Here is a 21,012-nt window from a genome sequence, read left to right as displayed (position 1 = left end):
CATAATTATATAAGAAATGTCTGACATCGAAGTGGACAGATCAGCAGGATGCATTGTCGGAGGAGGGTCTCTTTTTTATTTTCAGCGGGTCAGTGGCGGGAGCGGAAGAAGAAGATCGGAGAAAAAAGCAGGGGGAGGAAAAAAGACCGGAGGGAGAAGCGAGGGAAGGAGAAGACCAGAGGAAAAAGCTGGGGAAGAAGAAGAAGACCGGAGGAAGAAGACCGAAGGAAGAAGACATTTTTAATAAAGGACTTGTCAAAAACTGTCTTTTGTCACACTACACTACTTATTTTTTGGTGATTGGGTAGGGGTACAATGTACCCAATCAAAAAGAGACTCTCCTCTGACACTGCGCCCCGCCGATCTGTCTACTTTGATGTCGGACATTTCTTATATAACTATAACACAGAGGCATAAAAATGCATTGATGTGAACGTGCTCCATAGGAACCTATGTTAAAAAAATGAAATGCGTTTCTGCAAAAGGAAACAGCATAAAAAAATGCATTAGTGTGACTGGAGCCTTACAGATGTTCTAATACCTCTCCAATCTTTCCAGAACTAAGAGAAAGTTTTTGTTACATTTTAATTTACATTGTTATTCTGGTTGGAAAAAGTCAATCCAGTTTAACCATTAAAAAAAAAATGTAATATCCTCTGCAAAGTGAATTTTAACATGTCCTACGCTAAGTAAAAGATCTGCTAATAGAACATGTTCTTCTTTCAATCAGCCATAGTGTGTTGATGTGCTGGCACACCTGCAGTCTTGTCTTCATTTTTCCACTTTAAATAAAGTTGCTACAAAAACGCATGCCTGCCCGCCAGTAAAGGGGTAAAACTTCTCCCCTATTTTTAACATTTAAAGTTGTTAGCGTGACTTCTCCCATACACACAATACACAACTAGTGTCATTACACAGTAACGTCACTCTTATATTTAATTCCGTACTGTCACCGGCATAGTATACATGTTATACACGTTGTCTCCTATATCGCACTGTCCGCCATGTTGTGAATGGCAAAGCGACGTGTTTCCTGCCGTGACGCGATGACGTCGTTAGTGCACGTTCCCTATATAAGCGCCGCCTGCCCGCGTTTCCGCCTTTTCCCGGTGTCTTTAGACCCGACTAAGAGAATCCCCCTCCATCCTTCTCCGGTGGAGCGTCCACAGACACTCTACAGACATGACCGAGCAGATGACCCTTCGGGGGACCCTTAAGGGTCACAATGGCTGGGTTACTCAGATCGCCACCACCCCGCAGTTCCCGGACATGATCCTCAGCTCCTCCCGGGGTGAGATACATGTGTGTACTGAGCGCTCTATCGATGTGTCCGCGCTGTCTGTGTGGGGGGAGCGGGCCTGGCATGAAATACCCGGCTGGAGGGTGTGTACTCCGCTCGTAGTGTGTGTATGGCTGTGTGGCCTAAAAGCGGGCCCAGTGTGGGAGAGCTGCCAGCTCTGTCCTCTCTATGGTCTGCACAGGCCTAGTGTGCAGCGTCTGCCCTCTCTATGGTTTGTGGAGGGGCGGCCACATATGTGGTCTGTACAGGCCTAGTATGGAAGGGCTGACCTCTCTATGGTCTGCACAGTCAAGGGGCTGCCCTCTCTATGGTCTGTACAGGCCTAGTATGGAAGGGCTGTCCTCTCTATGGTCTGCACAGTCAAGGGGCTGCCCTCTCTATGGTCTGTATAGGCCTAGTATGGAAGGGCTGTCCTCTCTATGGTCTGCACAGTCAAGGGGCTGCCCTCTCTATGGTCTGTATAGGCCTAGTATGGAAGGGCTACCCTCTCTATGGTCTGTACAGTCTTATTGTGAAGGGGCTGCCCTCTCTATGGGCTGTACAGGCCTAGTATGGAAGGGCTACCCTCTCTATGGTCTGCACAGTCAAGGGGCTGCCCTCTCTATGGTCTGTACAGGCCTAGTATGGAAGGGCTGTTCTCTCTATGGTCTGTACAGTCTTATTGTGAAGGGGCTGCCCTCTCTATGGGCTGTACAGGCCTATTGTGGATGGGCTACCCTCTCTATGGTCTGTACAGGCCTATTGTGGATGGGCTGCCCTCTCTATGGTCTGTACAGGGTTATTGTGGAGGGGCTGCCCTCTCTATGGTCTGTACAGGCTTATTGTGGAGGGGCTGCCCTCTCTATGGTCTGCACAGGCTTATTGTGGAGGGGCTGCCCCTCCCCCCTGTATTTCGGACTTGTATGGTATTGGTCATTTTTTTCCCCCCAACTACATGTATCTGTTTACATCTGGCACTCCTTAGGTGTAGCCTGTCTCATAGCACAACTCTGGCTATTGTCTTTCTCTGTATGGTGCTGTTATCTGCCATGGTTTTAAAATTTTATTGAAGGGGGGCACATGTCTGGAAAAAATGTCAGCAGCTACAAATACTGTAGCTGCTGATCCTTAATATAAGGACACTTACCTTTCTAGGGATCCTGTGATGTCGGAACCCCCGAGCCAATTCAATCTGCTTTGAGTGTAGGCACCGGCATTGTAAGTAAGGGAAACTGACAATGACACTTTCATGCTCCAAAGCGTCACTGCTGTGCTCTCTGAATGGTCCTGCTGTCTTCTGGGACCTGTGCATGTCCCAGAAGGCAGCAGGGGGGAAAGGAGGGACCAGAAATGTCATAGATGAGCGGGTACCTGTCAAAACCAGGTACCTGAGGCCCCCCCCCCCAACCAGCAGAGCTTCCTGTTTTGTGTGGAAATCTGCTAAGGGTTACAGGTTCACGTATTTGGCATAATAACATGCAAGTTATATTCGATTGTATTAAAATGTATCAACAAAACCATTAGTTTTCAAGAGTATGGAAATATTAAACCATAAGTTCACCTTTTTGTAAAAAAAAATTCACATCTTTTTGCAGGTAAAGTGTGTATTTTACTGGTAGCCTGCAAAGCATTACACCTGTAATCAGCAGATTGTGGGTGCAGTGCAGGACCCCAGCAGACTGTCAGTGTAAGCTGTCTGCTTGTACCTCATATGGGCAGACAGTTACACAATGACCAGAAGAGACAACTACCTAGTATTCCCAACAGCGCCCTGGTACTTCATTGAGCACTACAAGCCTTTGAGGCTGTTGGTACTTGTAGTTCATTCATTCACAGAATCACTTTTTTTTTTTTTTTAAATAGAATTTTAACAGCGAATGTGGGAAAAGATCCCCAGCTTGCTGTCACTAGACACGGCGGGTCGGAAATAGGCTGCAGCAGTGGCAACCTGTTACTTGTTCCACCCTAAACACGGGTGGAACATGTAACATGCTCCCATCGTGAACTTATCCTTTAGAGGAGAGCTTCAGCCCTGTTCTGGAAAGGCTCTGTGGCTTCCCTTGCCCCCCCAGTGCTGCCATTTTTTTTTTGCATGCATATATTTACCCAAGAGGTTTTGCCCAGCCTTTGAGTCCTGGCAGGTCCTGTTGGTGCATTTGCACAAGCACAGGGGGTTTTGCACAGGAAGGCGGTTGAAGGCCTTTGCACTTCCCTGTTGTCAGTTTTTGTGAATATGCAGGAAACCCTGGGTGGGAGACCGACACATGCTTTGTGCTGCAGGAGTCTCTCAGAAAGCAAGCCCTACAGAACATCTGCATACACAGGAGGCGGGGAGAACATCTCACCATGACCACTGTCGTCATTGCGTTTTTTCCCTGTCTATGCACTATTGGGGAAATTTCTTTGCTTCCTGTATTTGACATAACAGGAAGTTGTAGGAGATCTTCCAAAGTGGGGGAGGTTCCCCTCTTAACTGCAAACGGACCCGACACAGTATTCGTGAATCCCCTAGCAAATCCTGGCAAATAGCTGTGGGAGGCTGCGATTTCCCACGGCTAATCGCAGTTTCTTACATGTAATCCCTTATACAGAGCTCACCTGCAAGTTATTGGCCCTGGATTCTGACTGCAGGAACCCCTGCTGGGGTATTCCCATGTAATCTGTGTTGGGTGTATTTGCAGGTGTGATTACACTCCTAGAGTAGTCCCTGGAACAGGTCTCTGTTGGTTTTGTCCTTGGCTTTTTGTGTTGGTGCCAATGGTCACTCCATAGAGGGTGAATTTCCCCAATGAGGGCACAATTGACAAAACTTGTAAAGGTCTAAACCCTTCAATACTCTTTTCAAAATTAGCCTAGATGCACTTTAATGTTAATGTTCCTCATCAGGGCCGAGCAACCCTGTCATTTTGCCCATTTCCTATGACCCCAGCCTGTCATTTACATACCCCCTTCAGGGGTGCACCTTCATACAAAGCACAGCACTCCAGGTTAACCTGTCTCCTACCTATGCTTTGGGCTGATGACGCTCTCCAGCAGCTGTTGGTAAAATTTTATTTTTCATAACTTTAGCTCAACTTTGAGCTTTCTGTTATGAGCTTTGAGCTTGAAGAAAAGATGGGGGTGGCTTTAAAACCTGCTACTTGGCCTGACGTTTTCTTATGCAGGAAGAGAATGTAAGTAAAGTCCCCTAATTCCTGAGAGGTAATGTGGCTGCATTGTAGCAGGCCAGGAGTGTAGATTCAATTGTTAGTTTGTGATTACCCTAATTATAAAATCGTCAGGCAAGTGACACTTTCATGCCTGCTTTCATTTTAGATAAGACTGTCATCATGTGGAAGTTGACCCGCGATGAAACAAACTATGGTGTCCCCCAGCGTGCCCTCCGTGGTCACTCCCACTTTGTCAGCGATGTTGTCATCTCTTCTGATGGACAGTTTGCTCTGTCTGGCTCTTGGGACGGCACTCTTCGTCTGTGGGACCTTACAACGTAAGTGTCATATTAACTGGTGTTTGATGGTAAGTTGCTCAGTGAGAAATGGCAAGAGATTGAGATCTGAGCTATGCAGGCTGAATGACGGAGTTCTCCAATTGTATCTAGTCCTTTAGCGTTATGGTAGCAAGTTAACAATTTTTTAAATTTTTTGCAGCGGTACCACCACAAGACGCTTTGTGGGGCATACTAAAGATGTACTGAGTGTGGCTTTCTCAGCAGACAACCGTCAGATTGTGTCAGGATCCCGTGACAAGACCATCAAGCTGTGGAACACCCTGGGTGTGTGCAAATACACAGTTCAGGTGAGACATGGGCATGCGGGGGGGGGGGGGGGGGTGTATGGCTTGGTGGTTCTGGTCCCTGTGATTAGAGTATCACTCCTGAGTGTTTCTTATAGAAACAATGTCAAACAGGCTGAAAATCCTGCAATTATGATGGGACCTGGGAAGCAAATAGTGGTCTTTAATCATTTAAAATATGTTGGATGTTAAGTGTTCTATTTGCCTTCATTTTACAGGAGGAATCTCACACTGAATGGGTCTCCTGTGTTCGTTTCTCACCCAACAGCAGCAATCCCATCATAGTTTCCTGTGGCTGGGACAAGATGGTGAAGGTAAGTAGAATGTTTGTCTGTAACCTGCAATTCAAGGTTTTATCTATTCCAGATATTTAAAAGGTTATACATTTTCTAAGGTTTTAAAACTGTAAGGCTACTTTCACACTGAGCTTTTTCAAGTGCTTTTGCGTTAAAGACTAAAAGACTAAAGACTAAAAGACTAAAGCTCCTTTTAAAAATCAAAGAATGTATTCACACTGGGGCAGTGTGCTTCCTTTGCGGTGAAAAAAATTGTGTTTGCAGCATTTTTGGGGGAGTTAAAAAAAAAAAAAAAAAAACTGCACCAAAAACGCACCTTTCCATTAAAGGCCATGAAAACGCACCTGGTGTTTTTTGAGTCTCATGTCCTTTAAAGACCACACTGTAAATGTGATAAAATGCATTTTTGACGAGGATCAGTGTGAAAGCAGCCTTATGCACCCTTTTAGTGGTAGTGTAGACAGAAATGAAATGTGTAGCCTTTAGTGGTAGTGTAGACCAGTGGTTCTCAACTCCGGTCCTCAGGACCCACTAACAGGCCAGAATTTAAGTATTACCTTGCGGAGATGCAGACTAGAATACTGCAATCCCTGAGCAGCAAATGATATCACCTGTGATGTAATTCAGTTATCCTGCAAACCTGGCCTGTTAGTGGGTCCCGAGGACAAGAGTTGAGAACCACTGGTGTAGACAGAACTGAATTGTGTATCAAAATTCCACTACCACCAAAATAGACAATTGAAAATCTACGTTTTTATTGTACAAATAATAAATGCATATGTATAGCCATCTCCATATGTTCCCTACAAACAAGCTTGTATGTATGCTCCACATGAGGGCTTGAAGGAATGTTTTTGATATTTCCTTAAAGCCGAATTCCATCCAAAAGTGGAACTTTTGCTCATTGCACCTTTCAGTGGGGACAGCATACCCGTCTTTCACAGGTATGCTTTCCCCACTTCCGGAAGCCTTAGTAGCGGCTATTGACGTCACGGCTGGGGCTTTCTCCTCCCCCCTGTCGGGCCAGTAGGAGAGAGGAGCGGAGCCTTGTGCATGCACAGTAGGGTTTCTGGCGTAAAGCCAAAAGACTACACTGCCGGATTCCTTTACTCACAATGGAGGCGGCATGCACCCGCCAGCTGATGGACACATCAGCTGCAGTGCTGACATCGTTGTATTTCAGGACAGGTAAGTGTCTGATTATTAAGTCAGCAGCTGCAGCATGTATAGCTGCTGGCTTTTAATTTTTGCAGCGGTGGGCAGACCTCCGCTTTAAATCCCTTTCTACACAATTTTTGGTTCTGTCATGATATATAAGATGTGGGCATATGCTGATGGAGCTTCCTCCCTTTTGATTGGTTTTAGTGGTAATAACGTGTTTGCTTTGTTAAAAAAAATTGAACGCTCAGGCCACACAGCTGAATTGCCTATTACTGCTTTATTCGCTTAAGCATTTTTATGTCTGTACACACTTGTGATTTTACATACCTTTAGGATAACCCACAGTCCCTCATGAAGAGATTCAAATTTCTGCTTCAGCTATTTAGATCAACTCTATCTCTATCCTGTTCATTGGACATGACTTGTCTCTGTTCAAGCTGACCATGGAAGCAATGATGGTAAACCAGGAGTACCAGAGTGATCTGGCTAGCAAAATGTACACTGCACTAAAGTTTAGAAACGCCCCATTTATTTAAAGTGGAAGTTCTACTGGCAACAATCTAGGACTAACCTATCTAGCCCTGTAAAGAAGCTATACATCCCTTTTCTGAAGCCGGTCTTGTCTCCAGCGGCGGAAGCTCTACAGAGGAGATGGCCAACAACGGCTGGGAAGTGATGTCACCCAGAGTTACTATGGGGCTTCCGATGTTGACTGCCTCCAGATGAGCCGCCACTGACATCTGTGTGGGACCAGAGAGGCTTCAGAATAGGTATGTATATCGATTTCTTTGCAGGGCTTGATAGGTTAGTCTTAGATTGTTGATGCCAGTAGATTTGGAGTTTTTTAGTGTTGGGGTCAACCTTTATTGTAAACAGTTCAAGTCCAGTGAATAACCCAAAATGGTGCAAAAGTAATCAGTAAACACTGAAAAAAGAAGTAATCAAACGGTGTCAACATCTTGAGTGACAGGCGAGTCACAGGACAACAGCCTCAAGCACAGCTTAATAGCTGCTGGTTTGACAAGTCAAGTGGCTGCAAGAAAGCAACTGCTAAGAGGCTTGCCTTGGGCCATGAAGCACCACCAGTGGACATCTGGACTGATAAATCAAGATCTTTAGTCAGTCACGCAGTGTGAAGGGGAAGTGTGGTGGTTTGGGGCTCTTTTGCTGGATCCAGAGTCTGTGCCTTTCAGAGTGGCACCCTGGACCAAAATTACCACAGCATATTGCAGCGCCATGCAGTACATCTGAAATATGCCTAGTGGATCAGGGAATTATCCTACAGCAAGATAATGACCCAAAACATGCCTCCATGCTGTCAGGATGACCTTGGGAAAAGATGATAGGCTTCAAATAAAATGGCCAGCAGAGTCTCCAGATTTTAAACCCATCAAGCTGGTTTGGGATGAATTGGACAGACGTGAAAGCAAAGCAACCTAAATGCAACACATTTGTGGGAACGTCTGCAACAGTGTTGGGAAGAACATTTTGCACAATGATTTTCGTTGTAGAAAGAATGCCACAAGTTTGTTCAACTGTTATATCTGCAAAAGGTGGCTACTTTGAGTCAAACATTTTTGATTACTTTTTGTTAACTATTCCTATTTTTTTTTTTTTGTAAAGTTTATTCTATGCTTTAATTTCAGTATACATTGAGAAAATTTCAAGGAAAACTGGAATAATGGGGTGCTCTAAAAGTTTTTGAGCGGTAGTTTAGATCGCAGGCCAGCACTGCAAATGGCTAAAATGGTGCATTTTGACTGCTCACCTGGAGTTTCATTTTAACCGCTTCAGCCCCGGAAGATTTTACCCCCTTCCCGACCAGAGCACTTTTTGTGATTCGGCACTGCGTCATTTTAGCGCGATGTTGCACCCAAACGAAATTGACTTTTTTTCCCCAGAAATAGAGCTTTCTTTTGGTGGTATTTGATCACCTATTTTTTGCTATAAAAATGCACTGATTACTGTCAAAATGTCAGTGGCAGGGAAGGGGTTAACACTTGGGGGAGATCATGGGGTTAATTGTTTCCTCTGTGTTCTAACTGAAGGGGGGGGGGGGGGGGGAGACTGTGTAGGGGAGATGACAGGTTGGTGCTCATACTTTGTATGAACACACAATAAGTCTCTTCTCCACTCAGAACTGGGAACTGTTTACCCACACACAGATCCCGGTTCTGTGTCACCATCGATCACGGGAGCCTGGCGGTGATCGCAACCGCTAGGTACTCCCGTCAGCTGCGAGGGAAAGCGCCTCTGGTGGTGTGTGCCCCTAGTGGCCACAGGGCAAAGTGACGTTACACAATGTCATTTTGCCCAACCGTGCCATTTTGCCGCAGTAAAACTGCGGCGGCTGGTCGGCAAGTGGTTAAGCAACTCCGCCGCTCTAGGAACGCTCAGCATCTTAAACATTGGGCGCATTGGATGCTCTGTATGCAATACAATTATAATTTATACCCAACAATTTGTAATGCAGATAGTTTATGGGGACATTTCCATCCTCTATGTAATCCAAAAGGTACTCCTGCCATCTTGAGAGTTTTTTTAAATCTAAAAAACCAAGACAAGCTCAACTGCTTTCTGCGCTCTATCCACATTTCCACTTGAGCGCTCAGACATGTCAGTCTTTCTACTGTGCATTTTGTTAAACTTGTAACTTATTTTCTCTATCTCTATCATTGCATTTTGCGGTTTGTTTTCTTTTTTTTTTTTTTTTTTTTTTTTTTTTTTTTTTTTTTTTTTTTTTGTAGTTCAGCATCTCTGGGGAGAGTGACATTTGCTGGGTTTTTTTGGGGCCAGCACAGAACATAAGTGAGGATATTTTTACTTTTACAAGCTTGCTTATAAAAGATTTTTCCCTTTATGATAAAGGACATCACTACCTTTCAGATGGTCTTTCAAATCTTCCACCCTGAGTGCAGCTCATCCAGTAACAGTTTATCTTTAGCCCTTAAACTGAAATGTCTGCAGTGCTGCCTTTCCCAGAGTCAGTCATCACAAAAAAACCTCTGGCTGCCTCCTCTTCACATTGCATACCATGGTCTTGTTCATTCTCATTGTCCAGGCTGTACTTGGGACTGCCTCTGGCAGTCCTGCAGCATTTAACCTTTCCATAGGAATAAATGGGACAGCTGTGTGCATGAAGTGTGAAGAGGACCCAGCTGGGAGGTTCCTGGCGAAGACTGACAGTGGGCAGCACAGTGAACAGATCAGGGGTGACAAGGATATATATTGGTGGGCTGCACTCAGTTGGGTTGGAATAAGTTAAAGGGCAATTTGCATTGCTTTGCGTCCTAGCTGTGGGGTGTTGGGGGCTTTTCTTGCTGGTCTAGTGATTCAAGAGTGCACTGAGATGGGATGTGTGACAAGCCAACAATGTCTGAGATTTGTGACCTGCTGGCAGCTGTCATTCCTTATCCTGACTAATATAGGGAAAATGTAATCCAAAATATGAAGCATGCTTGATGAAACTACAGATTAAAACTTTGTAACAGTTACCACTTTTTTCTAATTGCATATTGATCATGTGATTTTTTTTTTTTTTTTTTTCTTTAGGTCTGGAATTTGGCCAACTGCAAACTTAAGACCAACCACATTGGTCACACTGGCTACCTGAACACCGTGACAGTGTCACCTGATGGGTCACTATGTGCTTCTGGAGGCAAGGTGAGGTGACTTTTGGAATTTGCTTGTCATTAGCTTAGCAGTGTCTTGGTAAATAGAGCCTGAAAGTCATTGTGCATGCTGATCATCGTGATCTATACAGCTGTCAATTGTAGCTTCTGTTGTAAGCATAATGCAGCTTTCTGATTTATTTGATGCATTCACGTGTGTGTTGCAAATAGTCCTGTGTGTTGCAAATAGTATGATTTTGGCCCCCATAGACTTTAAATGGCAGTGCCTAGAAAAAAATGTGCTTAGGTTCTACAAATGTCCATAGTGCCAAAAAGTTAGTTCTGCCCCAAACAATTTGTACTTTTCACAAGACTGGTGATGAGCAACACAACCTTTTAAATGTGAACATGTCTATATACAAATATGCTTCTTCACCTTGATCACTGTTGCACTTTCTGAATGCAAAAACACTTTGGTGTGAATGGGTGCTTAAGGGTTCAGGTTGATGGGCATGTTATTCAAGCACTATTTCCCATTTAAGTTGTGGAGCTGTTTGAATAGATAACTCAGTGTTTGACCTGCTTTGGCTGCAGTTCAAGCACACCTTGATGGGACATGCTGCTGCCAAAGAAAGGCAGACAAGCCATGCTTGTCTAACACAGCTACTGAACTGCCATGTGTACTGCTCAATTGGTGGGATTTTGTGGCCCTGAAATTGCTTGCTGACATGAAATTTTAAGCAGGGAACAAATCTTAACATATGTCATGGTCTGTGCTGCAAATTGGTGCTAATGAGCAGGGGTCCCCTGTTTCCTCTTGTATTGAATTGTATTGTCTGCCTCCATTTTGCAAAGTGCTTTGCAAACTGTTACCACTATATAAATCCTGTAAAATATATCAGGTGTTAAGCTTAATGGTCAATAAGTGCATGTAGTTGATGTGGAAACTTCCATGCTACTAGCAATGCATTTTTGTTCAAATTTATATTTGATAAATTCTTTAGACCATGGTCTATAAATTCTTCATCCTGGTCATAAGTTCAGGTTGATTTACATAAAATGCAGCCTGAACCTCCCTGGGCTTCTTCATTAGTGCATATATACTCTTATGGCTCCTGAATTTTAATAGATTTAGAACTACCCACCAATTATCTCTGGATTTTCTGTTTACAGGATGGACAAGCAATGCTGTGGGATCTGAACGAGGGGAAGCACCTGTACACCCTTGATAGCGGAGATGTCATCAATGCCCTCTGCTTCAGCCCCAACCGCTATTGGCTGTGTGCAGCAACAGGACCCAGCATCAAAATATGGGTATGTTGCGTTTTCCAAAATAAAATAGTGTTTCATGTTCTAAACATGTTTACACTTTCTTTCTTGCAGTGATGATTTCTTATGCCATCTGATGCTCATTGCTGAAAACCAGAGGCTGTTTCTGAGCAATAGTAGCCAATACTAGGATTGTGGTTCCTGATTCTCTATTGGTATTTGAGGTGTTTTTTTTTTTTTTTTTTTTTTCCCCCTCCATACAGGATCTGGAGGGCAAGATCATTGTTGATGAACTAAAGCAGGAAGTGATCAGCTCAAGCAGCAAAGCTGAGCCACCTCAGTGTACTTCTCTGGCATGGTCAGCTGATGGACAGGTAAAGCATTGCACCCTAAACTGCTCATTCTAAAGGTGCCTGCTGATGTTGTGAATTGCTTAGTCTAACAGCTTTATAGTATGTTGGGAAAACATTTATATTTCTTTGGGTTATATCAAGGTATTGCAGACCTTCCTGCCTGAGGCTGATTGGTCAAGTTTAGTCAGTCACTTTCTATTGGGATGCTGGCACTTGGATGTTTTAGGATCCTTCCCTCCCCTTTGTATGCATTAGTTTGCGTTTTGATGACTGAATTAACTGTAGACAGAAATTTCTAATTTAAGTAAAGTCATATACATGGATATACTGTATGGCCAGCTGTTCTGCTAGTTAAAGGTTAATCTCCTAGCTATTGGTTTAGCATTGGTAGTGCCCTGGTCAACTTTCTGTTTGAAAGATGTGCATTGCCAGTTGAGCAGTTTTGAGAAATTGGGACACAGCTGTATCAGTAAACTAGAAAAACGTCACTGGTGTCTGCAAATCATAATGGTTTGCACACCCTTTAGGCAGATAAAATGTTAAATGTTTTAATAGTGTTGTCTGTTTTCTTCAACTTTTGCCTTAGGGTCATGTCACATGACCAATTCTTCTGCAGCCAGCTCATTGGCAGCAGCAGAATCATAAATGGGAGGCTTCCATTTAATAAAATGGCCCTGATGCTGACTCAAAACGGTACCAGATCTCACACTTTAGCAAGGGAGCAACATCTTGCTGGTCTAGCTGGAGGGAGTAACTCCATGCCCATGGTAAGTTGTCTTTTGAAAATACCTATGTGTTGACACCAGTGACAGGATTTATTCTTTGGCATGAGTGGAACTCTGGAATCTGTGCCCCATAAAGGCATGTAAAGAACTACTTGCAAGATATGCCTGTGAGCTCCTGTAGCTGATCTTCATTCCTGATTTTACAGTGCAGTGACTTTTTCTGCAGTGTAGTCGGCCATTTTGGTAGAGGCTGACAGTTTTTGTCTCTGCATGTCAGAGCCTCCAGCAAAGAACACTAAGCACAGTGGTGGCCTCACCAATCTTTAGCCAATTCAGGAAGTGAATTGTTGTTTTTAGGTGGCATTAGATATTTTTTTTTTTTCCCCCACTTTTTGGTTCAGGTTCGCTGTTAACGCCTTTTTCCTGTAGTCTCCTCGCTTATGGCTGGGATATACACCGGGCAGTTTTAAACATTTGTTAGTGCAGTTTAACATTGACTTTTTAAACTCTGCAAAGGTTAAAAGAAAACATTGGGACTTGCTGTTGCTTGCATCTGGAAACAGTTACTGACTTCAGTGTAAGACTGATCTGGAAATAGCATGCAGATTAAAATTTCAAGTGAAGAAAACTGATCGGATACAGGGTTATCTAACAAAGTAGTACAGTAACAACCTACAATAATGAATGTTCTGGTTTGCCATGTCAGGTGAAAAGATGACTTGTCCTGTTAGTCTGTCAAGCATCTAGACCAGTGATGGCGAACCTTTGCAACTAAATTTCCCATGATGCACTACACGACCATCATGGGAAATGTAGTTCCAAAACGTCTGGGGTACCAAGGTTCACTATCACTGATCTAGGCAGATTCAACACCTCCAGAATGAGTCCATGATTGATTAGATGACATTACTTGCATAAATTTATTTAGAAATGTAGGCTTTCACGAGCTTGAAGAGGTGGTCCAACCCTGCATAGTTTGGTCAAAGCTGTATAATTTGAGTACACTTATCATAATGCAATTCTCTCACAAACTGATCTTTCTTTCCCACAGACACTTTTTGCCGGCTACACAGACAACTTGATCAGAGTCTGGCAAGTGACTATTGGAACCCGCTAAGACTTTTTTTTATAACATGGAGACACTTATGCTTTCAATTTACCAACGAAGACTGCTTGTGCAGTTCGGAGTCCTTTGTTGTAATACCAGTTTGTGACTCTTAAATAAAAATTGCTATAAAAAAAGATAACTTGGTGTTATATGATGAAACTGTTTGATCTGAGGGTACTAATTTGTGTTTGAATAGGTAAAATTACTTGTAAACGAGTGTAAACCAAGACATCTGGTAACATTTCTGATTGTGTGTGTGGAGAGAGAGTTCTTGAAATGGTGTGTTAACCAGTTAAGAACCAACTCCAGTTTAATCTTTTTAAATTGTCTGACAAATCAGGCTGCAATCACGCAAACCTTACTACCCAAAAAGTTCCAGAACTTCTTTTGGGTGATGCACGGCGCTCAATTTGTCTTGCGACAGTCGTAGCACAACCGCACCACGTTTTTAGGTACCTGAACATGCTGATGTGACATTTTAAAATGTTTTGAAATTGTGGGCAGAATCGCAGCGAAAGTGTCAACAGCCTTAGACATCCAAAAGCCATGAGATTACAGCTGGGTGCCATCATTCTTGGATATGTCAGCAGACTTGCCGCTGTCAGTGATTTTATAATCGTATTCTCTGCTCTCCCCCTACCCAGAGGGGGAGGAATCTCCCTCATGGGCACATAACAAAATTCTGAGTCTCTCAACCTTCCTCTTAGAAAATGTATTGCTGTGCAAGTTGGGGGAATTTATACTCTGACGCCTGTCAAATATTGAAGGATATCTCCCAATGGAGCACATCAAGAGTAATACTCACTTTTCCATTGTGAGAAAAAAAGCTGTCTGTTTCCCTATTGGGGCATTTCACCCTTTTATTTGTACGGGTGATTATTGTGAAATATACTGTTGTGTTCAAAATAGCAGTCCAACATTATGGTTTTTGGTATAAAATTATATTTCTACATGGCAAATTTACCAGTAGGTGTTGTAGAGTAATAGCAAACCAATAATCATGACATGCATGCTGCTGGTTCTGTGTTATTGAAAATGACATGTTGAAAAAAATAGCAGTGTGGAGTTCCATTAGTGAGGTCATTCAGTCTGAAAAAAAAATGGCTATTATTTAACTGGTTCCCGATGGCGCACGCTGATGTAGGTCAGCAGAATGGCACGGCTGGGCAAATGGGCGTACCTGTACGTCCATTTGAATTCCCCGCCGGGCAATTGCGTGCGCGCCGGCCGGGAGCTCCGTGAGTCGCGTCGCAGGTCCCGCGGACTCTATCACCATGGGGATACCCGCAATCGCCTCACGGAGAGGACGAACGGGGAGATGCTGATGTAAACAAGCATTTCCCCGTTCTGCCTAGTGACAAGTGTCACTGATCACAGCTCCCTGTCATCGGGATCAGAGTAATGACACTGCTAGCCCATCCCCCTACAGTTAGTAATCACTCCCCTAGGACATAACCCCTCCCCGCCCCCTAGTGGTTAACCCCTTCACTGCCAGTGTCATTTACACAGTAATCAGTGCCTTTTTAACCGCACTGATCGCTGTATAAATGACAATGGTCCCAAAAATGTCCGACATGTCTGCCATAAAGTCAGTCACAATAAAAATCGCTGATCGCCGCAATTACTAGTAAAAAAAATTAATAAAAATGCCATAAAACGATCCCCTATTTAGTTAACGCTATAACTTTTGCGCAAACCAATCAAACACTTATTGCAATTTTTTTTTTTTTTTTACCAAAAATATGTAGAAGAATACGATCGGCCTAAACTGAGGAAAAGTTTTTTTTTTTATATATTTTTGGGGGATATTTATTATAGCAAAATGTAAAAAATGCGTTTTTTTTTTTCAAAATTGTCTCATTTTGTTTATAGCGCAAATAATAAAAATTGCAGAGGCGATCAAATACCACCAAAAAGCTCTATTTGTGGGGAAAAAAGGACGTCATTCTTGTTTGGGAGCTTCGTCGCACGACCGCGCAATTGTCAATTAAGGCAACGCAGTGCCGAATCGCAAAAAATGCTCTGGTCAGGAAGGGGGTAAAATCTTCCGGGGCTGAAGCGGTTAAAGCGGAGTTCCACCCAAAAGTGGAACTTCCACTTTAAGCACTTCTTGCCCCCTTACATGTCATCTTTTTTAGAGGGGAGAGGGTACCTGGTTTTGCAGGGACTTCCTGTTCTGTCCCCTTGCTGCCTAGGCAACTCCTCCCCTCCCCCCAGGTAGCACCTTCCTCTCTGCAATCTTGTGACCCGTCACAGGTCCCAGAAGATTGCCTGGCCACTAGGACGCAGCTGGGTGCCCACACTTGCAATGATGATGCCGCAGAGATGAGAGAAAAGCGAGGCTTCGGGTGGCTGCATCGCTGGACCATGGGACAGGTGTCTGTTTATTAAAAGTCAGCCGCTACACTTTTTGTAGCGGCTGACTTAAACTGAAAAAACAAGTGGAACTCCACTTTAGGGGTGAAGGCAGCAAATGTCTTGCTTGGTATAGTGCATTTCTCTCTGAAAATCTCAGTAAAATGGTTAATTCCAGACATTGTTCAGAAGAGCGGCATACTTTGATTAAAAAGTTGATTGTATAGGGGGAAAACTTATAAAGTGTGCAGAAACTGATAGGTTGCTCAGCTAAAATGATCTCAAACACTTTAAAAATTGCAACCAAAATCAGACGTGGAAGAAAATGGGGAAAACTACCATTCGAATGGAACAAAATAGCCAAAATTGCAAAGACTCAGCCAATGCTCAGCTCCAGGGTGATTAAAGAAGGTCTTAATTTTCCTGTGAGTGACAATTAACTTGGCTTCACATAGGCATCTATCGGCAAGAAGCCCCTGCGAAGTCCCATTTTTGAACAAAACGACATGTTGAAGCGATTTGCCAAAGAATGCATTGCCTGGCCTAAAGAGAAATGGTGATTTTGTGATGAAAACAAGATTGTTGTTTTTGGGTTTAGGGGCCGCAGACAGTTTGTCCCCCAAACGCTGAATTCAAGCCACAGTACACTGAAGCATGGTGGGGCAAGCAGCATGATATGGGAATATTTCTTATATTATGTTGTTGGGCCTATTTATCGCATACCAGAGATCATGGATCAGTTGGAATACATCAAAAGCAGGTTGTCTTGTGCTGAAGAGGAAATGGGTGTTTCAGCAAGGCTCCAAGTGGCCAGCCCAATCCCTGAACCTTAATCCAATAGAAAACTTGTGGGGTTACATCAAAAATGCTGTTTCTGAGGTAAAACCAAGAAATGCAGAGGAATTGTGAATGTAGTGCAGTCGTCCTGGGCTGGAATATGTTGACAGGTGCCAGAAGTTGGTCGACTCTGCAACAAATGTGCACCAGTTCTCAGTGCTTATACAACTAAATATTCAGGGATTACAGGAAATCCAAATCTTAGCGCACTTTTCAGTTTATACAGCAAATGTTTGTAAAGAAAAAAAATGTAGACACTGCTATTTTTTTGGAAAAGCCAAATATTCCTTTTTACTTTTCTGTAAATACATTTGAAGCCTTGTTCTTCGTGGTTTGATTTGAAATAGACTGCAGTGTTCCCAATGCATTTGCGTGTATGGAAATAAGCTATAAGGATTTTGAGCTTTTACTTTTAAACAATGTTTTAACACAACTATGTATTAAATGTAAATCCAACATTTTTGTCCCCAGAACAAGAGATATAAGGTAGAATCTTCCAATGGGGCTACCTGTTCAGGGGACAACAAAGGGACATTCCCCTAACGTTCTAGTGTCTCTGAAACCAAAAGGGAATGGTGCTTGGAGTGAAAGCTGGCAGTTTAAATCCTTCTCTGCCATCAAATTCTAAATTTTTGTGCGCTATACATTTTTTAACATAACTCATTTTGTAAGATACTGTAACAAATAGTTGGTTCATGACCGGTTATAGCTATAGGATAGAGAACTCCACTTGTAAAAGTCCAGGATCAAATTTATTTTCCATAAACAGGAAGTCAGTTTCACAAATGTTCTTCAGGGCCAGATACACATCAACATACACTATATTACCAAAAGTATTGTGATGCCTGCCTTTACATGCATTTGAACTTTAACCACTTAAGGACTGAGCCTCTTTTTGATATTTGTTAAACAGTTTGTTTTTTGCTAGAAAATTACTTAGAACCCCAAATATTATACTTTTTTTTTTTTTTCTCGAACACCCTAGAGAATAAAATGGCGGTTATTGCAATACTTTCTGTCGCACCATATTAATGGCATCCCAGGCTTAGTCCTTAGGGTTTAATATTGAGTTAGTACAACCTTTTGCAGCTATAACAGCTTCAACTCTTCTGGGAAGGCTGTCCACAAGGTTTAGGAGTGTCTATGGGAATGTTTGACCATTCTTCTAGAAGCGTATTTGAGGTCAGGCACTGAGAAGGCCTGGCTCGCAGTCTCAGCTCTAATTAATCCCAAAGGTGTTCTATCGGGTTGAGGTCAGGCTTCTGTGCAGGCCAGTCAAATTCCTCCACCCCAACCTTGCTCATCTATGTCTTTAGGGACCTTGCTTTCTGCACTGGAGTGCAGTCATGCTGGAATAGGAAGGGGCCGTTCCCACAAAGTTTGGAGCATGAAATTGTCCGAAATTTCTTGGTATGCTGATTGCCTTAAGAGTTCCTCTCACTGAAACTAAGGGGTCAAGCCCACCCCCCTGAAAAACCCCACACCATAATCGCCCACCACTAAATTATTTGGACCAGTATATAAAGCAAGATCCAAGACATGAATGAGTGAGTTTGGGGTGGAAGAACTTGACTGGCTTGCACAGAGTCCTGACCTCAACCTGATAGAACACCTTTGAGATAAATTGGAGACTGCGAGCCATGCCGCCTTGTCCACATCAGTGCCTGACCTCACAAATGTGCTTCTGGAAGAATGGTCAAACATTCCCATAGACACACTCCTAAACCTTGTGGATAGCCTTCCTAGAAGAGTTTAAGCTGTTATAGCTGCAAAGTGTGAGCCAACTCAATATTGAACCCTACGGACTTGAGCCTCGTACACACGATCAGATTGTTGGAAAGGGAATTGTCTGTTGACAGACTGTAAAAGCTGACCGTTAGTACACTCCTTTTGGCAATTGTCCAACTTTCTGCCAACAAATGTTGGATGGCAGGCTAGTATATTTAATGTGCCGTTAAAGTTCATGTGCATGCAAAGGCAGGCTTCCCAATCTTGGCAATATAGTGTACAGTGAAAGGAAAAAAGTATTTGATCCTCTGCTGCTTTTGTATGTTTGCCCAAATGATCAGTCTATAATTTTTATGTTGGGTTTATTTTAAGTGAGATAAAACAAAAAAAATTCCAGAAAAGCATTTCACAAGGGCTATAAATTGATTTGCATTTTAACCTCTTCCGGACCGCCAGCTGTCGTACGTTGGTACTTTGACGTTGAATACCGTTGTTATGGCAGCATATAGCTGCCATAACCCTGGTATTTTCTGAAATGGCAGGCAGTCTGCTTTAAGATGAAAGTGGTCTCCGCAGCGCATTTGCTGCGAGATCACTTATCGGCGGTGGGAATTCCGGAGCTATTGGTAGTGGCGGAGACGATACGATTTTTTTTTCTTTTTTTCCCCCTCAGAGGCCATTGTGTTGAGTGAGGGAATGATGGCCGTCACTAGACTCAATGATGGAGGCGACGTCAAACGTCACTTCTGCCCAACGACCTTAAAGGGACATTTTTTTTTTATTGCATTTAAGTGTAAATGTAAGATCTCAGGTTTTTTTTTTTTTTTTTTTTTTCCTGTTACAAGGGATGTTTACATTCCTTGTAATAGGAATAAAAGTGATCCATATTTTTTTATTTTTTAAAGGGACTGTGTAGAAATAAAAAAAAAAAAAAAAAAAAAAAAAATTATTTATTTTTAAAGCTCCCTGTCCCTCTGTGCTTGTGTGCAGAAGCGAATGCATATGTAAACGGTGTTCAAACCACACATGACTTATAGCTGCGATCGGTGAAGCGAGAGCAATAATTCTAGCAAAAGAACTCTAACTCAAAAATGGTAACCTGTAGAAATTTTTAAACGTATATAATGTTTGGGGGTTCTATTTTTCTTGCAAAAAAAAAAAAAAAACGGAAAATTGTATCATACTTACCATAATTTTCCTTTCCTGGTGCCTATCCATGGCAGCATACCTGTGATAAGCTCCGCCCTGGAGTCCTCCCCCCAGGATAGTTAATACATTATAAAAGTGACAACCTTACCCCCCCATTAGCATTCTCCTATTATATCGAATACCATGGGAGGGCATGTATGCTGCCATGGATAGGCACAGGAAAGGAATATTATGGTAAGTGTGATACAATTTTCTGTTTTCCTGGTGCCTCCATGGCAGCATACCTGTGATAAAATAAATAGCCAACAACAGGGTAAAGTAAATTTTATTAAGGACATGCGAAAGCTGACTCAATTGCCCTTCTTCCAAACTCCACTGAAGTGAGTGCCCGTGGATCAATCCTGTAATGACGCATGAACGTGTTTGGAGTTGACCACATGGCTGCTTTGCAAATGGTTTCCAAATAGACTGCCCTCGTTGAGTGGGCTTTCACTGCCGGAGGATCCCTCCCTCTAGCCTTATACACTTTTTGGATCAGCTTGCAAATCCAGGAAATAATAGTCCTTGCTGTGACTTCTTTCCCTCTATTTTTGCCCCAAGGAAGTATGAACAATCTGCTTGATGCTCTAAAGGGACTTGTGGCTTGCAGGTAGCATCTTAGCACCTTAGAAATGTCCAATTCTTGTAGCGAACCTGAGAGTGGATCCGTAAAGATGGGAAGTGCCCAGGCTTCTGAGAGAGTGGACCGACAAGAGACTTTTGGGACAAACCCCTGCACTGTCCGCAGTTCCACCCTATCCGGAAAGAAAGATATGTGTTCATCTACTGCCCCCAAGGCTTGTATTTCCGAGGACCTTCTTTCTGAAGTCACTGCAATTAGACTGTTTTGAGTGTCAGGTTCCATAGGGAAGCGGATTCTATTGGGATGAAAGGTTGAGACATCAGACAGTCAAGGACAAAAGGCAGATCCCAAGCAGGAAAAGAGTGTTTTACTGGAGGTCGAATCTTTTTGACTGCCTTGAAGAATTGAATGAGTGAGTTTTCTGCCCATCTTATCTGGGTAGCTGCCACCTGAACTTTAAGTGAACTGAGACTAAGACCAAGGTCTAGGCCTGCTTGTAGAAAATCCAAAAGGAGAGCAGTGGATGGTATTGTAGAATCCGAACACTTGTCTGCCACAAACAACTTGAATTTATTCCATATTTTTGAATAAACATAGTTCGTGGAAGGTTTTCTGGCCTTCAAAAGAAATGTTTGATGACCTCACATAGCAGCATGAAATGTGTTCAAAATGATAGAATGTACCATTATCTGAATTTAATTTGGATAGAAATGTGGGAGTAAGGGCC

The 21,012-nt window shown here is 43.0% G+C and overlaps 1 protein-coding gene across 1 annotated transcript; it reads left to right on the top strand.

Moving 5' to 3' along the window:
• Nucleotides 1-1,071: 1,071 nt before the first annotated feature.
• RACK1 (receptor for activated C kinase 1) lies at nt 1,072-13,733 on the top strand. The gene is made up of 8 exons (XM_073609930.1): nt 1,072-1,291; nt 4,595-4,766; nt 4,927-5,074; nt 5,290-5,385; nt 10,081-10,191; nt 11,313-11,453; nt 11,672-11,782; nt 13,538-13,733. The coding sequence occupies exons 1-8, from the start codon at nt 1,183-1,185 to the stop codon at nt 13,601-13,603; spliced, it is 954 nt and encodes a 317-aa protein (XP_073466031.1). The 5' UTR covers nt 1,072-1,182; the 3' UTR covers nt 13,604-13,733.
• The last annotated feature ends 7,279 nt before the right edge of the window (nt 13,734-21,012 follow it).

The sequence above is a fragment of the Aquarana catesbeiana genome, linkage group LG13 (assembly GCF_042186555.1).
Source record: "Aquarana catesbeiana isolate 2022-GZ linkage group LG13, ASM4218655v1, whole genome shotgun sequence".
In the NCBI taxonomy this organism is placed as follows: domain Eukaryota; kingdom Metazoa; phylum Chordata; class Amphibia; order Anura; family Ranidae; genus Aquarana; species Aquarana catesbeiana.
This window is presented reverse-complemented; position numbering and strand designations above follow the sequence as displayed.

Excerpts from the sequence above, each read along its gene's own strand:
- RACK1 (XM_073609930.1), top strand. The coding sequence starts at position 1,183 with ATGACCGAGCAGATGACCCTTCGGGGGACCCTTAAGGGTCACAATGGC. Across the intron at positions 5,386-10,080 it reads GCTGGGACAAGATGGTGAAG|GTCTGGAATTTGGCCAACTG; the intron begins GTAAGTAGAATG and ends TTTTTTCTTTAG. Across the intron at positions 10,192-11,312 it reads TATGTGCTTCTGGAGGCAAG|GATGGACAAGCAATGCTGTG; the intron begins GTGAGGTGACTT and ends TTCTGTTTACAG.